We start from the raw sequence: 15,961 nt of genomic DNA on the forward strand, positions 1-15,961 counted from the left end.
GGGGGGCGGCAATAAAGCGGCTCAAAGAGCCCCCATATTAATTCCCTATTGCTGCTGTAAAAAAAAATACAACACAGTGGCTTAAATCAACCCAAATTTATTATCTTAACAGTTCTACAGATCAGAAGGCCTAAAACCAAGGTGTGAGCAGGGCTGGCTCCTTCTAGGAATATTCCAGGGAGAGTCTGTTTGCTGCTTTTCCCCACTTCTAGCAGCGCTGCCCTCCTCGGCTGGTGACCCCCAGCCACGATGACTCCACAGTCACATCTCTGACCCTCGGCCCCCCCACCCCCGCCCTCGCACTCACGGTAAAGCCAGGAGAACTCCCCGCTCAGATCCTCAGCTCAGTTACAAATCCTTTGTGCCAAGCAAGCTGACCACAGTCAGTCACAGGTTCTGGTGACCAGGTCGCTGACACTTTCGGGGGGGCCAGGATTCTGCCCCCCACATTCCTCCCTGAGACAAGACTCTGCATCCACGGAGGCCGTGCTGGCCCCAGGAGAGGGTGATGAGCCCCTCCGCCCACCTGGCCCAGAGAGGGCCTTCTTGCCCCTGGGAATCCACCAGCTCTCGGGCTGTTCTGAGCCCCTCTGTGCCTCCACGTGGGGCAGGCTGCACCCAGCCTGCCTCCTGGGCCCAGGACACCCACTTGTCCACATGTACCAGCAGCTAAGTGACAGGCGGGGTCCCCAGCAGTGGGAGCCCTGGGTGGTCCCATCAGACCACCAAGTCACAGCCCCGCAGGGCGGAAAGGCGCTGCAGGAGCGCTCACCAGGCCAGCCCAGGGCGCACAGCGAGGTTCCCAGCACAATGACTCACTCCCTTTCAAGGCCGGGTGTGGCCAGGTGTGGCCATGAGGGCCTTGCGGCCTCTGCTGACCTGGCATAGACAGCCAGGGGCAGTCGGAAGCCTGTGGGAGACTGCAGAAGCCAAAATGCCTGCCTGAGGAATGAGTCTGAACCCCCAAACCTTCTAGGATCCGAGGGCACCCCTGGGAGAGAGAATCAGCACTGTAATTCATTAATTTCCTCCCTGAGCTCCTGTTGAACGGGACTGCCAGGTATGTGGCACCGAGGGAAACCAGGGCCGGCTCTCCGGGCACACAGCCTCTCGCCACCCACCTCCCACCAGAGCAGCTGGGCAACAGACTTTCTTTTTTCCCTTTTTCTTTTTTTTTTTTTTTTAAAGATTTATTTATTCATTTTAGAAAGAGAGAGAAAGGGAGCACAGATGCATGTTGGGGGAGGCGCAGAGGGGGAGGGAGAGGGACAAGCAGTCCCCACGCCGGTGCGGAGCCTGACGCAGGGCTCCATCCCAGGACCCAGAGATCACCACCTGAGCCGACATCAACAGTCTGACGCTCAACCCCTCAAGCGCCCCCGTCTTGACTGTCTAATAGGGCTTGGTGTCCTCATCCAAAATGCCCCCTTCCTGCAGCCCAGGGTCCCGCTCATGGAGGAGCTTTCAGGGACCCTAACAAGGAGAACACCATCGGGTCATGCTCGCGGCCCATTTCCTCACAGAGACCGCGGACCACTGCTTTCGAAGGGACACGGCAAACAAGCCACAGCCACGGAGCCCCGCGAAGAGGCAAACAGCAGCGCTCTGTGGCAAAGCGAGCCATCCAGGATTCACCTGTGCGCCCCAGCCGGCTGGCCTGCCCCGGTCGGAAAGAAGGGCAGGGTCGGCACGCTCACCGGTCACTCCGGGCACCTCGTCCACCACCAGCCCACCACCACCCTGGCTTGGAGGGAGAAAGACGGGACGGTGTGGCTCATGCCCACCGCACGCCCAGACAGCACGGGCACCAGCCCAACCCAGCACCCCAGCCACCAGGGAAGTCACTGGGAGGAAGAAACCAGCTTCCAGGCTATTTTTAAACCTGTAAAAGTAGAACTCTTCAAGCAGGAGTCCTCTTGGCACATAATTCAACAGGCCCAGCCACAGCCAAAAATAAAAATCAAGTGATAATCCTTAAATAAAACGCCTTCCCACCGGCCGGGCCTGCAAACACAGGGACCACTGGAAAAGCTAAGCTGTTTCTGCCACCCAGGTGCGAAGCCAACACACCTGGGGGCCCCAGGCTCCACCCCCTCACCTCCCTCCCCAGGCGCCGCCTACCAGCCCAATTCACCCCTCTGGCCATGGCCAGGGGCCTTTCTAGAAGCCAGGCCCACGTGCTCCCCACTGCGACAAGTTACCAGGTTCTAAGGCAAGGGCACAGCTTTACTTTCAGCGACCAGTGAAGAAGCGGCCACGAAGCTCCCTCCCCCCACCCTCGGCCACTCTTTGAAGAAAAACGGTTCCTGATGGGCAACGCCTGGCTTCTATGTAAACTTCCACCCGCACATTCTCCCTGATGCTGGCTTCCCTCCTGCTATGCTCCTCACCACCGCGGACGGAAACAGCACTGCATCAAACACCTCACCCCTTCAAGATGGCCTGCTGAGATACCGGCCTCTCATGGTGTTTGCAGGGTGTCTTAGGAAACCGACTGGGGTCTGGGTGAACAAGTAGTGTGTTACAAGTTTTTCCACGTAAACTAATAAGAAACAGGATCCCAGCCTATCCCAGGAACCGACAGCCCTTCAGCAGAGATGGTGTGCTTCATCTGGCCGCCCATGGTCTGGACTCTGAGACCCTGGGCCCAGTTCTGGAACAGAGCATGTGTGAGCGCCCAGTCCCCCCCCATTCACAGTCCCTCTCTCTTTCCAACCCAGCACTTAGTGCCAGCAGCTGAGCCCTCCAGGCCCCTGTCCGTCCCCACAGCAATGAGCTATGTTTAGCTAAGCACCTGCTCCCCACGCAGTACTGGGTGGGGGCAGCAAGGGACTCTGCTCCCCAGCAAGGTGAGACCAGGCCGAGTCTCTAAGTGGGAGAGCTCACTGGACAGCAAATGTGGCACATACAAAACATGTGCTTATGGACCAAACACCCGACAAGACAGGAGCAAGAAAGGACGTATTTAGAGGATCAGAGCTCAGGTAGGTACCCAGTAGGACCTTGAAGGATGTGCAGAAGCATGCTCAATAAAAGGAGCAGTCCATTTGTTCATCCATCCATCTACTTGCCCACCCATTGAGTCATCTATCCATCTACCCCCACCCACCCACTCGCCTACCCACTGACCCATCCACCCATCCAACCCCCACCCACCCAGCCACAGATAATGTCCACTGAGCACCCGCTGCCTGACCACAGGCCTAAGCTGTGGGAATGTATACATAAGGCAGCAGCGACCTTCATCTTCACATGAGAATCTAGCTCAGGAGAGGAGATGAAATGTGGATAAGGAAGAGCCCCCTTACAGGGCTGGAAAGTTGGGGCAACCCCACAGCACAGGACAGCCCATCTCTGCCAGGTGGGCCTCATGCACACCGACAAGGGTCTTAGCAGGAGGGAACTGGCTGGCAGGCGGCAGAGGATGGCCCTGTGCACACAGAGCTCAGGTGTGCCACCTGTAAGTGGGGATCACATCCTCACAGCGCAGGGAATCGGTGAGGTGTTCAGGGGGCGGATGCAGAGCATCAGCGAGACAGGTCCCAGAGCTCAGTGCGGCTCCTGACTTAACACTCCCCATGGAGCTCAGTTCTGTCATCTTCCAAGGGGCCCATCAGAAGACACTGCCAGACCCCGGACACGGAGCCACCTAACACACAGGCAGGCGTGTGCTAGCTTCCTCCCCGACTTCACCCCTCACCCCAAGACACCTGCAGCCCTCGGGAGCAGGCCTGGCGCTGGCAGGATGCAGGGGTCTCTCCCCTGAAGTGTGAGCTGGGCAGGCGGGGTGCTCGGCTGGCGCTGGGACGACACAGCCTGGGGTGGTGAGCTGGCCTCTCCATGCTCAGCATCCGCAATGAATAATTAAAGGACACATTCTCACCCGGCAAAGGAAGGGATCTAGAAATTTGGAATTCTGGCCCGCCCAGTGGGTCGTTCAAGTCATTTTCTTCGGGGCCAATTCCATTTCTTCCGAAATAAAGCTTATCTGATCCACACATCCAGTCTCACCTCTGTTACCTGTCTTCACCTTCTGCTTAACATCAACAAATTCACAGCAGGAGCAGAGCCAAACAAATAAGCAGCCAGACCCCAGATGGACATCTGCAGGCCGAGACCACCCTGCCGCCCGCAGGCCTTGAATGGCCGTCTCACCTCGTCTGGACGCCCGCCCCCCAGCAGCAGGCCACGGCAGCTCCCTGGGCCCTCCTGTCTGTAGGTGACTTTGTGGGTGAGAAAGCTCTTCCTCACCCTGAATCACCCGTACTGGCTGCTCAGAAACTTCCCTTCACTCCAGGGCCCTCCTGCTAAGTCTAGGCATTCAGAGACCTGCTGCAGGCCACAGGAGTGGATTGCTCGCCTCCCTGGCCAGGCTCTCTGGGAAACCCTCTCACGCAGGTAGCAGAGAGCTACGCTGACCCGCCGCGTATCAGGGCAGGAAAGGGAGCTCCCAGCAGCACGGGGGCTCATAAGCAAGGGGCACCCTCTCCCCGAGAATGTTCTTCAAGAATTACTACCTCTGCCGTCCGCCCACCTGTGTCCACCAGGAACCCACACGCGCCTGGCGCCAGGTGGGTGTCGGTGGCCCAGTGAGGACGGTCCCTACCCCGAGGGCTCAAGACCCCAGAGTGTGGCCCCCTGGGACAGCACCCTCTAGCATGTCCAGGGAGGATTCCACGGGCCTTTACCTCAACACGGGAAGAAGAAACCGCCCGGCAACACAGAACCCGCACTCAGGTAAGGGAGCCTCAGGCTCAGCCTGGCCACCAGGATGCCCCCGGACTCAAGGCCCCATAAGCCCTTCCTCCAAGATCCAAATTCCACACCAAGTCACTTCTGGGGAGAGCCTGTGTGTGCTGCTCACCATGCTGGAGAATCTCCTTACCCAGCAGGAGACGGAGAAATGCACAGAACCGGGAACAGTGCGCGTGAGCTCAGAAAGCGGCAGCTGCTCAATGAAAAGGTATGATGCTTTGAACTCGTTTATGGGCCTCTTTAACAGATTCGGGCTCCTGCCTCCCATCACGAGCCAGAACGCGCTTCCATCTCACGTTGCCCATCCCGCGTCATTCCTCACAGGAACATTTGTACTGTTCAATATTTCATGGTGAAGCGAGCCGCTGCACACTTGGGCTATTTCCTCCTCCCCACGAAGAATAATCATCTGCTTTCGGAGAGAAAGTACTACAGGTAATTGAATGGAATTTTAACACTGAGCACTGGGGCATTTCACAGATGGAGGGACTGAGGGCTCGAAGGGGTGAACGTCCCCAGCTGACCGCTCCCCGGTGGACAGCAAAGCTGCCCCTTGCCCACGTCAGCACCTCTCCTGCAGACCTGGAGCAGGCAGGGCGGCCACGCCGGCGCACGGAGGCCGGGTCAACAGCAACCACAACAACTCTGGGTGTCAAGAACGCTGCAGATCCTTTCCTACGCACTATGCTCCCCTGGCTACCAAGACGGAAGCAGCAGTGGAGAAAGACAGGCTCTCCTGGGCCGCTCGGGGTCTAAGAACAGGCCCAGCCCGGGCACCCACGGCGCAGTCCCGGGAGAACCACCTGTTACCACGTTAAGTGGCTGGCGGCAATGGATTCACCGTCACAGGACGCAGGTGGGTTAAACCGTGCATACGGGATCCACATGGCAGACAGGACACGGAACACGTCGAAGGACCGTCTGGAGGGACCTCCGGGAGGCAATGTAAGTGTGGAGAAAGTGAGACCAGGACAAGATTTATCTAAGGGGGAAGGTAAGAACAAATGTACAAATTTGCTTCTACAAAAGAGTCAGGGAAGGATAAACTGCAAAATCAAAAGACAACTGGTTGTCCAGAGAGAAGGAATGAAGGTATTCAGGAAGACAAACTCCATTCCTCTGAATATACCCTGACTTTGCAACCACGTAAATAATTGTAGGGGTGCCTGGGTGGCTCGTTCTGTTAAGTGGCTGCCTTTAGCTCAGGTCATGATCGCGGGGGTCCTGGGATCAAGCCCCATGTCGGGCTCCCTGCTCAACGGGGAGCCTGCTTCTCCCTCTCCCTCTGCCCCAACCCCTGCTCATGCGTGCACACTCTCTCTCTCTCAAATAAAAATTAAAAAAAAAAAGAAAAAAAGAAAAGAACTCTTTACAATACATGTCAACAGGACGAAATGACATCGTGCACCTCCTGACGGAGGCACCGAGGCTACAGCATCACTCCTGTGACGTTCCTCATCTGACCTCCCCATGGGGACGTCAGACACACCGAAACCGAGGGACCTGCACTCTTGGAGAACGTCAACATCCCGCTCGGTGACAGGAGCCTGAGAACACAGGACACCTGCACGTAACATGTGCCCGGGGACCTTCTGCTAGAAATTCCAGGACATGACTGCACGCGCGCTGCAGTCTCAGGTTAGATAACTGTCTGGCATCCACGTTCATTCCGGAGAGTGATACCTGGACTGTCAGGTGAGAGAACATGCTCACTTCTCAGGAAACACACAGAAGCAGTCAGAGCCCAAGGGACATTGTGTCCGCAGATGACCCCAAACAGGGTCAGAAAATAAAACACACGGAAGGAAGGATACGAGACCGACAGGCAGACAAACGTGGTGAGATGCTATCCTTGGGAACACTCTAGCTGAAAACTAGCTTGGCATTCTTCTTGGCACCTTCCTGTGAATCTGAAATTGGGTCAAAAGAAAAAGTGAACCGGAAACAGAAGTGATCTCTCAAGATCTCAAGCGACAAGAAACACACAGCAAGTCTGTACTGAGCTGGTGACGTAGCCGCAAAGGGGAAAACTCAGTCGCATCACCGTACGAGCCTCGTGGGATCGGTTCCCCTGAGCGCAGAGGAACCAGCGAACACAGCGGGGCCGTGCGGGGGCCGCATCCCGAGGCCGCTGCGTGGGTGACCTGGGGATAAAACAAACGAGGCCTTGCCCGTGTCACTCACGAGAACCAGGATGGGCAGCAGGAGAGGCTCAGAGAACAGTCTGATGAGGTCAGGTGAAGCCCTCGGGGTTTGAGAGCAGGGGGCTTGAAGAGAAAACACACCCCGACGCTCACAGCAGCCACACGAGGGCCCACTGCCAGGTGGACAGAGGGACACGGTGTGGCCCGTCTGCACAGCAGAAGGAAGGAGAGGTTCACACCTGCCACGACCCAATGAACCCGGAGGACACTGCTCTGTGAGGCCAACCCAACACAAAAAACACCAATACCATAAGGTCCCACTCACACGAGGCCCCTGGGGGAGTGAGATTCACGGAGACGGGTGGTGGTGCCGGGGGAGGGGGCCTGTGGTTTCACAGGAACAGGGTTTCAGCTTCACGAGATGGCCACACAGTGGTGACGGCGTCACAGCACCGTGAACAGGTCAACGCCACTGAAGGGCACACACCAAAATGCTTAAGATGGCAAATTTTAGATCACCTGTATACTTTATCATTATTTTTTTTAAAAGAAAAAAAACCAAAAACCCCATGGTCTTGGATGTGAATTCAAACTATCTGGATGAACTCGGGATGCCCTACCTCTGCCCACTGGAAAGGTCTAGAAACACTGACAGCAGTGAGTACCCCCAGAATCCTTATTTATCTTCTAAAAACCACTTTCGACCGACAGGAGCCAGGGGAAATGGCTAATTCCAGGACAGGGGCAGGAAATGTTTAAGAAGAACCTGGCCGGGGGTGGGGGGTGGGGGAGGACCTGGGTGGCTCAGTTGGTTAAGCATTAGACCCCTGATTTCGGCTCAGGTCATGATCTGAGGGTCCTGTGACCGAGCCCCGCACCGGGCTCTGCACTCAATGGGGAGTCTGCTTGGGATTCTCTCCCTTTGCCCCTCCCCCACCTCCACATGCACGCACTCTCTCCCCCCAATAAATAAATCTTAAAAAAAAAAAAGGAAGAAGAGCCCAGAGTGTCTTGTCTCACCAGAAAGCAAGGGATTGCTCACAGAGGACTGGCTCATGTCAAAGGGACTCAGAAGCAAACTGGAGGAGGCCCCCGCCGCCCAGAAGTAGGTCTATCTAGCACCAAGGGGGCAGTGGCCACAGCAACTAAGACACATCAGCTACGTTCAAGGCCACGATCTCGTGATGACACCAAAAAGCTCAGCACCCTCACTGGTCACCTTTGGAGGATGCTGAGTACGGAATCGGCTCCTGATTTTGGAAACCGGACAATAAAGGGAAAAATTCAAGCCTGTGTCCTGCCTCCGCTCTAGGAGCCATCCCTCGAGCAACCAAGTAGTTAGGTTTTCAGAAATAGGTCAGTGAGCAAATGGAGAAAGAATGGAGGAATGGGAAATTATCGTTCTGTAACCTCCAGCGGGACGACGGACTGAAGCCACGTGACCAAGGACGGAAACCACCGCAGGGAAGCCACCACCGAGGGAGTCCTCCCAGGGAGCGCTCTGTGGGGAGCCCACGGGGTCGCCCCCGAACAAGGTCCGGTGTGTAGTTGCCCCCAGGGCGGGCCTGGTTTCCTCCACGAAGAGCAAGGGACACAGAGAACCAGCACCAGAGAGAGCCTGCAGAGGGCACCAGCCACTCGACGTGGGGCCTCGGGGGCTGCTCTGGGAGGTGCAAAAAAAAAGGAGACAATTGGGGAAATCTGAGCTCCGGCTGGAGGTCTGAAGATTCGAAAGGACTTGATGTTTTCAGCTGTGGTATCAGACGCGTGGCGTTCATTTTTAAAACACCACGAGCTGCCAACTGAAACGTACAGATGAAGGACAGGAGGCTGGCAGGACCGGCTTCCCACGCCGGGGTGGTGGGGGCCACCTGCCCGCCGCCGGCCACCTCCTGCCAGAGCTGAACGTGAGCATGTGAGATACTCTGCTTCTGTATCTGCTTGAAATGTTCCGTAGTTTAAAAGAATGCCCGTCACTGCCGCTTGTCATAATTGCACCTTACGCTTCTACAACATGAGCTGCCCAAGAGTAAAAGAGACGCTCCTTTGGTAAAACACTGAGGACAGACCACGAGGACGGACCGAGGACGACAGCCGCGCAGCGCCGTGGGGGGTGGATGCTTCTGTTCAACGCAGAAAGGGTCGGCCCAGAGAGCCGTCCCTGCGGGCCCCAGCCATCCTGCCTGCCCGTCCGCCTGGTGGGTACCTGCGCCCCGCCTGCCCCGCCTCTGCCGGGTAACCTGTGCTCCCGGGGGCCTGCTGCCCCCCTCCCCGGCTAGGGCTCCCCAGTCAGACATGGACAGCACTTGGCTCTGCTGCTTCATTAAGCCCCCATGAAACCACCCGTATTTGGCCACTTGATCCACAAAGGCAACTGCATGAGGCTCCACCAGCCGATGCCTCAGGCAGGGTCTGTCCAGCTCTGTCCGTACTGGCCAGGGAACCAGTGGGGCAGCCTGCCCCTCTGTTCATGCAGAGCCTCCCCACAGGATCTCAGCACAGGCCAAGGTCACAGGCACCAGGTCACCAGGACCTAATCAGGCGGGCCCATCACCGCCTGTAGCCCCGGGCTGACCCAGCCCGGCCCTGCCTGTCTGAGCTGCCCGGCGACGACCTTAGACTCGAGGGGAGACCGAGTCGCTCCACAGCACTGTCCTCAGAACCACGGGTGCTCAGGCCCAGCTGGCAGGGGGAAGACACCACACAGAGTCGATGACCCTGTACACACATACGTGCCCACACGCTGGTGCCGAGGGGAGCGTGGTGCACACACGCTGGTGCCGAGGGGAGCGTGGACAGGCTAGAGGCGTTCTGAGGGAAGGCAGGGCTGCAGCCCCCGGGTGGCAGGACACTGTGCAGAAATGCCGGGACAGCCAGGTCCCCTGCTTCCCAGGAGAGAAAGGCAGGGCCAGCCCCCAAGGCTCCCCACCACGGCAGACACCCGCTGTCACGTGCAGGTGAAGGGCCCCACATAGCTGCAGGGCTGGGGGGCCCATGGCTGGAGCCCCGAAAACCCCGAGTGCGTGGACGAGGGGGGTGGCTCCCGGAGGGACACGGAGGGAGTGGTGTCTGTGGGCCCTTCCTCCTGGCCCGGCAGCTCTGGGCCGGCTCTGGACACGCGGGGCCAGGAGGCTGCTTCTCTCTTCCTGTGTCACCCCAGCAGCTCTGCTCTGGCCCTGGTGTCAGTTGTGGAAGCTCCGCATGACGCAGCGGGGCACGCGTGCGGGCGCCACAGCAATCCGCCTGCTCTAAACCCCTTCCCGGCAGGGGGGCTGTCCCTGCGGCTCTGGTCTAGAGAGCAGGGCAGACGGTGAGAGAGCCAAGGCCGGAGTCAGATGAGGTCACCTCCACGAGGAGCTGGCAGACCCCCCCACGGCAGTCTCTACCATTTGCACCCAAGAGGCCAAAACCACAGCGGCAGGGAACGGCCCACATACCAACGCGGACGGCCACCCAACGAGGAAGCCCTCGGGCTCACCCTCCCTCCTTGATGCGAAACTAAACAGAACACAGTATGAAAGCCAACTGCCGGAAATGCAACACCCCAGATCCACCAGAAGCAGCAAAATCCCTGCCTCCCGGGGGACATCCTCCCTTACCCCAGAGTAAAGACCTTGCAGCATGCGGACGAGAGCGCTGGTCTTGGTGGAGCGGCACAGGGAGCTTCCGCTGAGGACGTCATACGGGGGGCCACACGTGTCCGCAGCACGAGTGAGCCCAGTGACAGCCAGCACGTGGCTTCACCAGCCCCAACACCCTGTTGCACGTCTGCGGGATGGCATTCCCCCCGTCACCCCACCCAGGGGTACTCACGTAAGAAGTGTTTTTCCAATAAGGCGATTTCCAGATGACCTTTGATCTCATTTAATCGATCAAACTCTGTCCGGTTAAAGTCCTGGACTCCTGCAGCCATGATGAGGGTCCCCGGACCAGCCTACAAGAGGAACACCAAGAGCTCAGAGGAGCCACCTCCAAGCACCCCGCTTCTCAGAGGCGAGCCCCAAGGACCCCTCCTTGGCAAGGGCTGGGCCCACAGAGCCCCTGCTGGGCAAGGAAGGCGTCGTTCTGCCGGAAGCCCGCATCGGTTCACCTCGGCCTCGCCTGCCACTGGAAGGGACATCTCGGACAACATGGACATCCCTGGAGCCCAGCGAGGTCAGCTTAAATTAAAGCCAGAAGCGCGACGCTAAGTCTCTTGATACTCACACCAGTCTCAGGCTGAGGAGGGAAGGCAACCATCCAAACCTGCGCTGGCCCCCCAGGAGGAGGGTGAGCCCAGACGCAGGCCCTGTCCCCCTCGCAGCCTGGAGCCGGACTGACAGGACGCCAGGCAGCTGAGGAGGGCATGTCCGCAGGCCAGGCTGCGTAAATCTGAAGGAGCAGTGGCTCCCTGACGTGAGCAAACTCCAAACGGGGCCTGTCCTGTTGCACAGAGGGCTAAGTAAAACCACCGCCTGACGTCCGAGGGGTGCAGGGCAGGCTCCGGTACCGCTGCCCGCTGCCGCCCGCCCAGGGCCTTGGCACAGGCAGCCGCTTGCGTCCGGCGGACAGGAGGGGAAGGGGTGCAGCACAGGCCAGCACTGCCACGCCTGCCCAGGCGCACACACTGGACACTCCCACGGCCACCCCACAGCTGCACGCTCATGCTGAGCTAGCGAGAAGTGGCACCCGTGTGCCTCCCCAAGCGACAAGGGGGATCTGACTCCCAGTCTGGGTTTCCATGACCCCCCCTGCAGGCCAGGTGAGGGTAGAAGGAGACACACAGCCCAGAGAGGGTGCAGGACAGACCCCTGCACATACACGTGTCACCTGCTCTGAGGCCACATCTCAGGAAGGAGGAGCGGACGTCGGGAAGCCAGCAGGTTCTGGGAAGACCCTCTGGCCTGTGGCTGCCCGGACCCTTGCCCTGTTGGACTCTGAGCTCCTCTGGCTGCTGGGGCGAGTTCCCATGTTTCCCTGCAGCCCTGGGGGCCAGGCAGCAGTGGGCACAGGGACTGGGGGAGTGGGGTGGAAGGCAGGCGAATTCTACCTGCCCTGCCACGGGGCAGATGGCACATGCTAGACCCAATCCCCCTGCGCACAAACTCATCCCTCCCCTGTCCATCCCCCACCTTGACGACCAAGGCGGTTGGCCACACGGCAGAGGGCAGAGACTGGCCAGGAAAGGCGGCTCTGCATGGACGTGGAGGCAGAACACTCAACCTCCGTTACAACTGCCAACTCCTCTCCAAAAGCGGGCAGGACGCCCCCCAGTTCACGGGGCCATGTCTGAATGCACAAGTCCAAGTCTCTAGGATGCTGGAACAAAGTCCATCTGGAATTTGCCCTAGAGCGTCAAGAATCCCTGCAGAGTCCCCCTGGATGGGGGTTCAGGGTTCTGGGTGCTCGGTGCTGAAGGCAGCTCTGAGCCAGAGCCCCGTGGACCGCAGGGAGGCAGAGGGGCTGCTCCAGGGTGCAGACCAGCTAGCAGGGAGCACCGATGGGGATGGCGGGCCCCAGGGGCGGCACCCCAGAATTCTGAGGTCTGAGCCCCTCTGTGAGCCCCTCGGGTCCCATCAGTTGAGCAAACCCCCAAGGCCACAGCACCACCATAAAGCCAGGGAAGTGGTGGCCTTAGAATGCTGGCCTCCAACTCCCCACCTCCTGGGCTCCCCTGCAGCCCCTCAGGGCAGGACCTCCTGCTCCTCGAGGAGTCTGCCCCTCGGCGCCCCCCCGTGCACGGGGTCACTTGTCTGTCCCCAGCTCTAGGGCTCTGGTGCCCTCCCTGTCACACCTCTCCTCACTGGCCTGTCAGTGACCCACCCGGTCGGCCCTGGCCTCGGTCCCCCCTCCTCATCTGCCGCGGCCCTCCCCACCCCCAGCCACACCCTGAAGCTGGGTATCACCCCAACTGCTGCACCCTCCCCCCACACATCCCCCCGTCTTGGGCCTCCTCAAGCCCGTCTGCCAGCCCAGGACCCCTCCCCTGCCCACGCCCTTCCCCCCAACCGCTGCGCCCATTCATCTCTGCCCAGGACCCAGAGACCAGCCAGTCACGAACCAACAGGTACTACAGGATTGTCTCGTAGGTCGCTGGACCAGTCGGTCCACAGAGATGGAAAGTAGGTGTGGGCGCCAGGGGCTGGGGGACGGTGTGGGGGTCAGCGTTTAATGGAGAAGGGGCTTCTGTTGGCGCTGAGGACGATGTTCTGGAGACGGAGAGGGGTGTCGGTCGTATGACACTGTGAATGCACTTAATGCCCTGTACACGTACCAGTGGCCAAAACGGTGAGTTTTAGCTATATTTTACCACAATAAACAAGAAATAAAGTAAAAAAAACCCAAAGCCTAAGCACAAAGATGACCAGCCTCCCTCCCAGGAACAACCAGGAATCACAGCCATGCTCTTCACCCGCTGGGCCGGCAGAGCAGAAAGCCGTGGGGATGACACCCCGGGCCGTGGCAGGGCGGGCAGGTGACCTGGTAACAGCCACCAGGACAACAGACAGCACGGGCCCAACACGCCCACCCCAGGGATGTGGGCCGGGGGAGAGGGTCCCTCAGTGGGGAGTGGTCAACGCATCGACGGCACATTCCAGCGCCGCCACCACTCAGACCTCCCTGCAGCCTCAGACCCGACCTCAGTGGGGCACGGGCATGGCCCTGCAGACCCTCTGGACCTTCAGCCACCATCCCCACGCAGGGGGCTGCGCTCCAGGGCAAGTCCAGGTTTCTGCTGAGACAGCACCCACACCAAAGTGGGTGCCGCGGAGTCCTAGAGGGATGGACAGATAGAGCATGGCGCCAGATGAGTCCACTGCAGGATCCCTGTCACACCCCGCAGTGAGCTCCATGTGGGGATTCACGCTCCTCAGAAGCCATGGCACACTCGGCCCAAGGACCACCACGGAGAACCGCGGCTCATGGTGCCCCTGGCTGCCACCGGCCCGTGGCGCTCTGCAACACACCGTGCCCTGGGAGACCCAGCAGCAGGGCCCCGCCCCCCCCGACCCCGAGGCTGGAGGACCAGCCCACCTGTGCCAGGGGTCAGCAGCCAACGCCCAGGCAGGCTCTGCTCCCACCTTTGCAGCGCCCGACCCACCTGATCGGGCAGCCTGGCTCCTAGGAGGCAGTTCCAGTAAATTATTCATTCTTGCCAGGAGCAAACTCGTAGTCCCTGTTCTAAGGCATTAATAATATAAGAAACCAGAGAAGGTGAGCGCTCACAGGCCACACCAGGGAAGAAAAGCTGGCTCGGGTGCTCAGAGAGGAAACCAACGGACCACCGACTTCGGTCACCCACACCGGGTAAGATGACTCTGGGCTTCTTCACTGGCAAAGGGGGACACTCGGGCAGCTGTGCCCACAATGGTGAGCCTTGCAATCACATCTGGCCAGAGGGCCTGCCCCGCCCCTGCCCCACTCCCGGGTGAAGAGGCACAGGCTTCCGGAAGGCAGGGCCCACTCAAGCCCGGTTCCCACCACAGCCACGCTGCCTAGCTGAGGTGCTCAATGGATATTTGCTGCTGCCCCGTTAAAAAGAGCCCTGCAGACCGGCCCACAGGGGCCAGCTCTGTCTCCACATGGCATGATGAGGGCCCAGCCCGGCCTCAGCCAGCTGCCAAGGGCTCTGTGCATGACTCCCCGACGAGAAGTCTGCCAATGAGGAAGGAAAAGAAATCCAGTGGCTGGACAGACCCGTGGTAAAGGCAAGGCTCTGTGACCCTCGATCAGGGGGACAAGCACCTGCCAGTGAGGTCCGGTGGGGAGCAAGACAAGGACAGAGGGGAAGCCGGACCAGGCGGGACAGGGCTGCCAAGTCCACGCTCAGCCTGACCATCTGAGGAAGGGGGATGGCCCCTCGCCCACTCGGGGCCGAGGCCCAACAGAGGAGGAAGACATTCCCACTGCTGAGGCCCGCACGGCATACTCACAGGGTCCCTCAGCTCCTCACTGTCCCGGGTCGAGGTCCGAGGTATTTTCAGGGGCACTTCATCTCCACATTCGGTGTCTGAGGCATTTGGAGACTCTGCTAGATCGAGGAAGTCATCTCTCTTGTGACCTCTGAACCTGATTTTGTCCAGCCTCTTTAGCATGTTCAGCACTGAGCCCCTCTGCTTTACCTTAACATGACGGTCGGGGTCCCTGCAAGAGAAGAAAAGAAGAGGCTCGGTCACTCGGTCACTCGCCCACTGGCCACCTGTCCCCATGGCGCACCCACCCGCCCGAGCACACGGTTCTCCTACACACACTTTGGTCCTGTGGCCGAGCCCTGCCCTCAGGAAGTGGCCAGGCTGGCTTTTCAAGGAAAACTCGGGGCCCACTGGCTCCCACCTGGCACCCACCAGCCTGGGCCCCTCCACCACTCCCCCTCCGCTGGCCAAGCTCCTGCCCCTGGCCCCACCCAAGTCACCTCCCCCCATGTGCGCCACAAGGCAGAAGGAAGCCAAGTCAGCAGGACCTTCCCGGCCATAAAGATGGCCAGCCTAGTGCACGGGGAGGCCAGAGAGCCTGGGGAAAGCTAGGGCAGAAAAGCTTCAAAGAAAAGGGGAGGGCGACCGACCACTGCTCAGAAGCCCCCTAACAAGCCAACCATCAAGGGTACGGTCAAGGCTGTAGCTCTGCACACTGCTCAGACAGCAGCCAACGCCCAGAAACCGCTGGAATGCTCGGCATTAGGGTGTCTCAGTGGATCCCTTCTGAACCCAGCAGTGCCCTGGCTTCGCGTCCCCTGACTCGGCGTGGTCCCCCTCCCAGGGACACAACCCAGCCTGCTCTGTCTGTCCAAAGCAGCTCCCTGCTCGCCCGACCAGCCCTCACTCAGCTTGCTGAGGTCCTGCTCAGAGAGGTCTTCCCACACACGGGCTGGCCAGGAGCCCAGCGCTCGCCCGCCTGCTGGCCCGGCACAGCCCCAGACCACGGGCGCAGAAGGAAGGCTGCCTGCCTGCCCCCTCCAGCCCAAAACCACTGCAGCAAAGACCTGGCGTGGGTCACAGGGAGGGGAGGGGGGGACACGCGGGAACGCAAACATGAATGCTCACCCAGAGACGGACATGGAGTGAGGTGCCCCGTATCTCCGCACC

At 59.6% G+C, this 15,961-nt stretch overlaps 1 protein-coding gene across 2 annotated transcripts in view; it reads right to left on the reverse strand.

Annotated features, from left to right (window-relative positions):
* The window catches only part of GRAMD4 (GRAM domain containing 4), a 79,742-nt gene that overhangs the window by 32,168 nt on the left and 31,613 nt on the right, over positions 1–15,961 (reverse strand). For both annotated transcript variants that reach the window (XM_073882611.1, XM_025881612.2), the window contains 2 exons: positions 14,813–15,023; positions 10,713–10,833 (listed from right to left, as the gene is read on the reverse strand). In XM_073882611.1, coding sequence (XP_073738712.1) covers positions 10,713–10,833; positions 14,813–14,974 — 283 coding nt within the window. In that variant the 5' untranslated portion in view covers positions 14,975–15,023. Of the gene's footprint in view, positions 1–10,712; positions 10,834–14,812; positions 15,024–15,961 lie in introns of those variants that run through there.

Source organism: Callorhinus ursinus, unplaced genomic scaffold (assembly GCF_003265705.2).
Source record: "Callorhinus ursinus isolate GAN/ISIS: 27379988/994484 unplaced genomic scaffold, GSC_fseal_2.0 scaffold48, whole genome shotgun sequence".
Taxonomy (NCBI): Eukaryota; Metazoa; Chordata; class Mammalia; order Carnivora; family Otariidae; genus Callorhinus; species Callorhinus ursinus.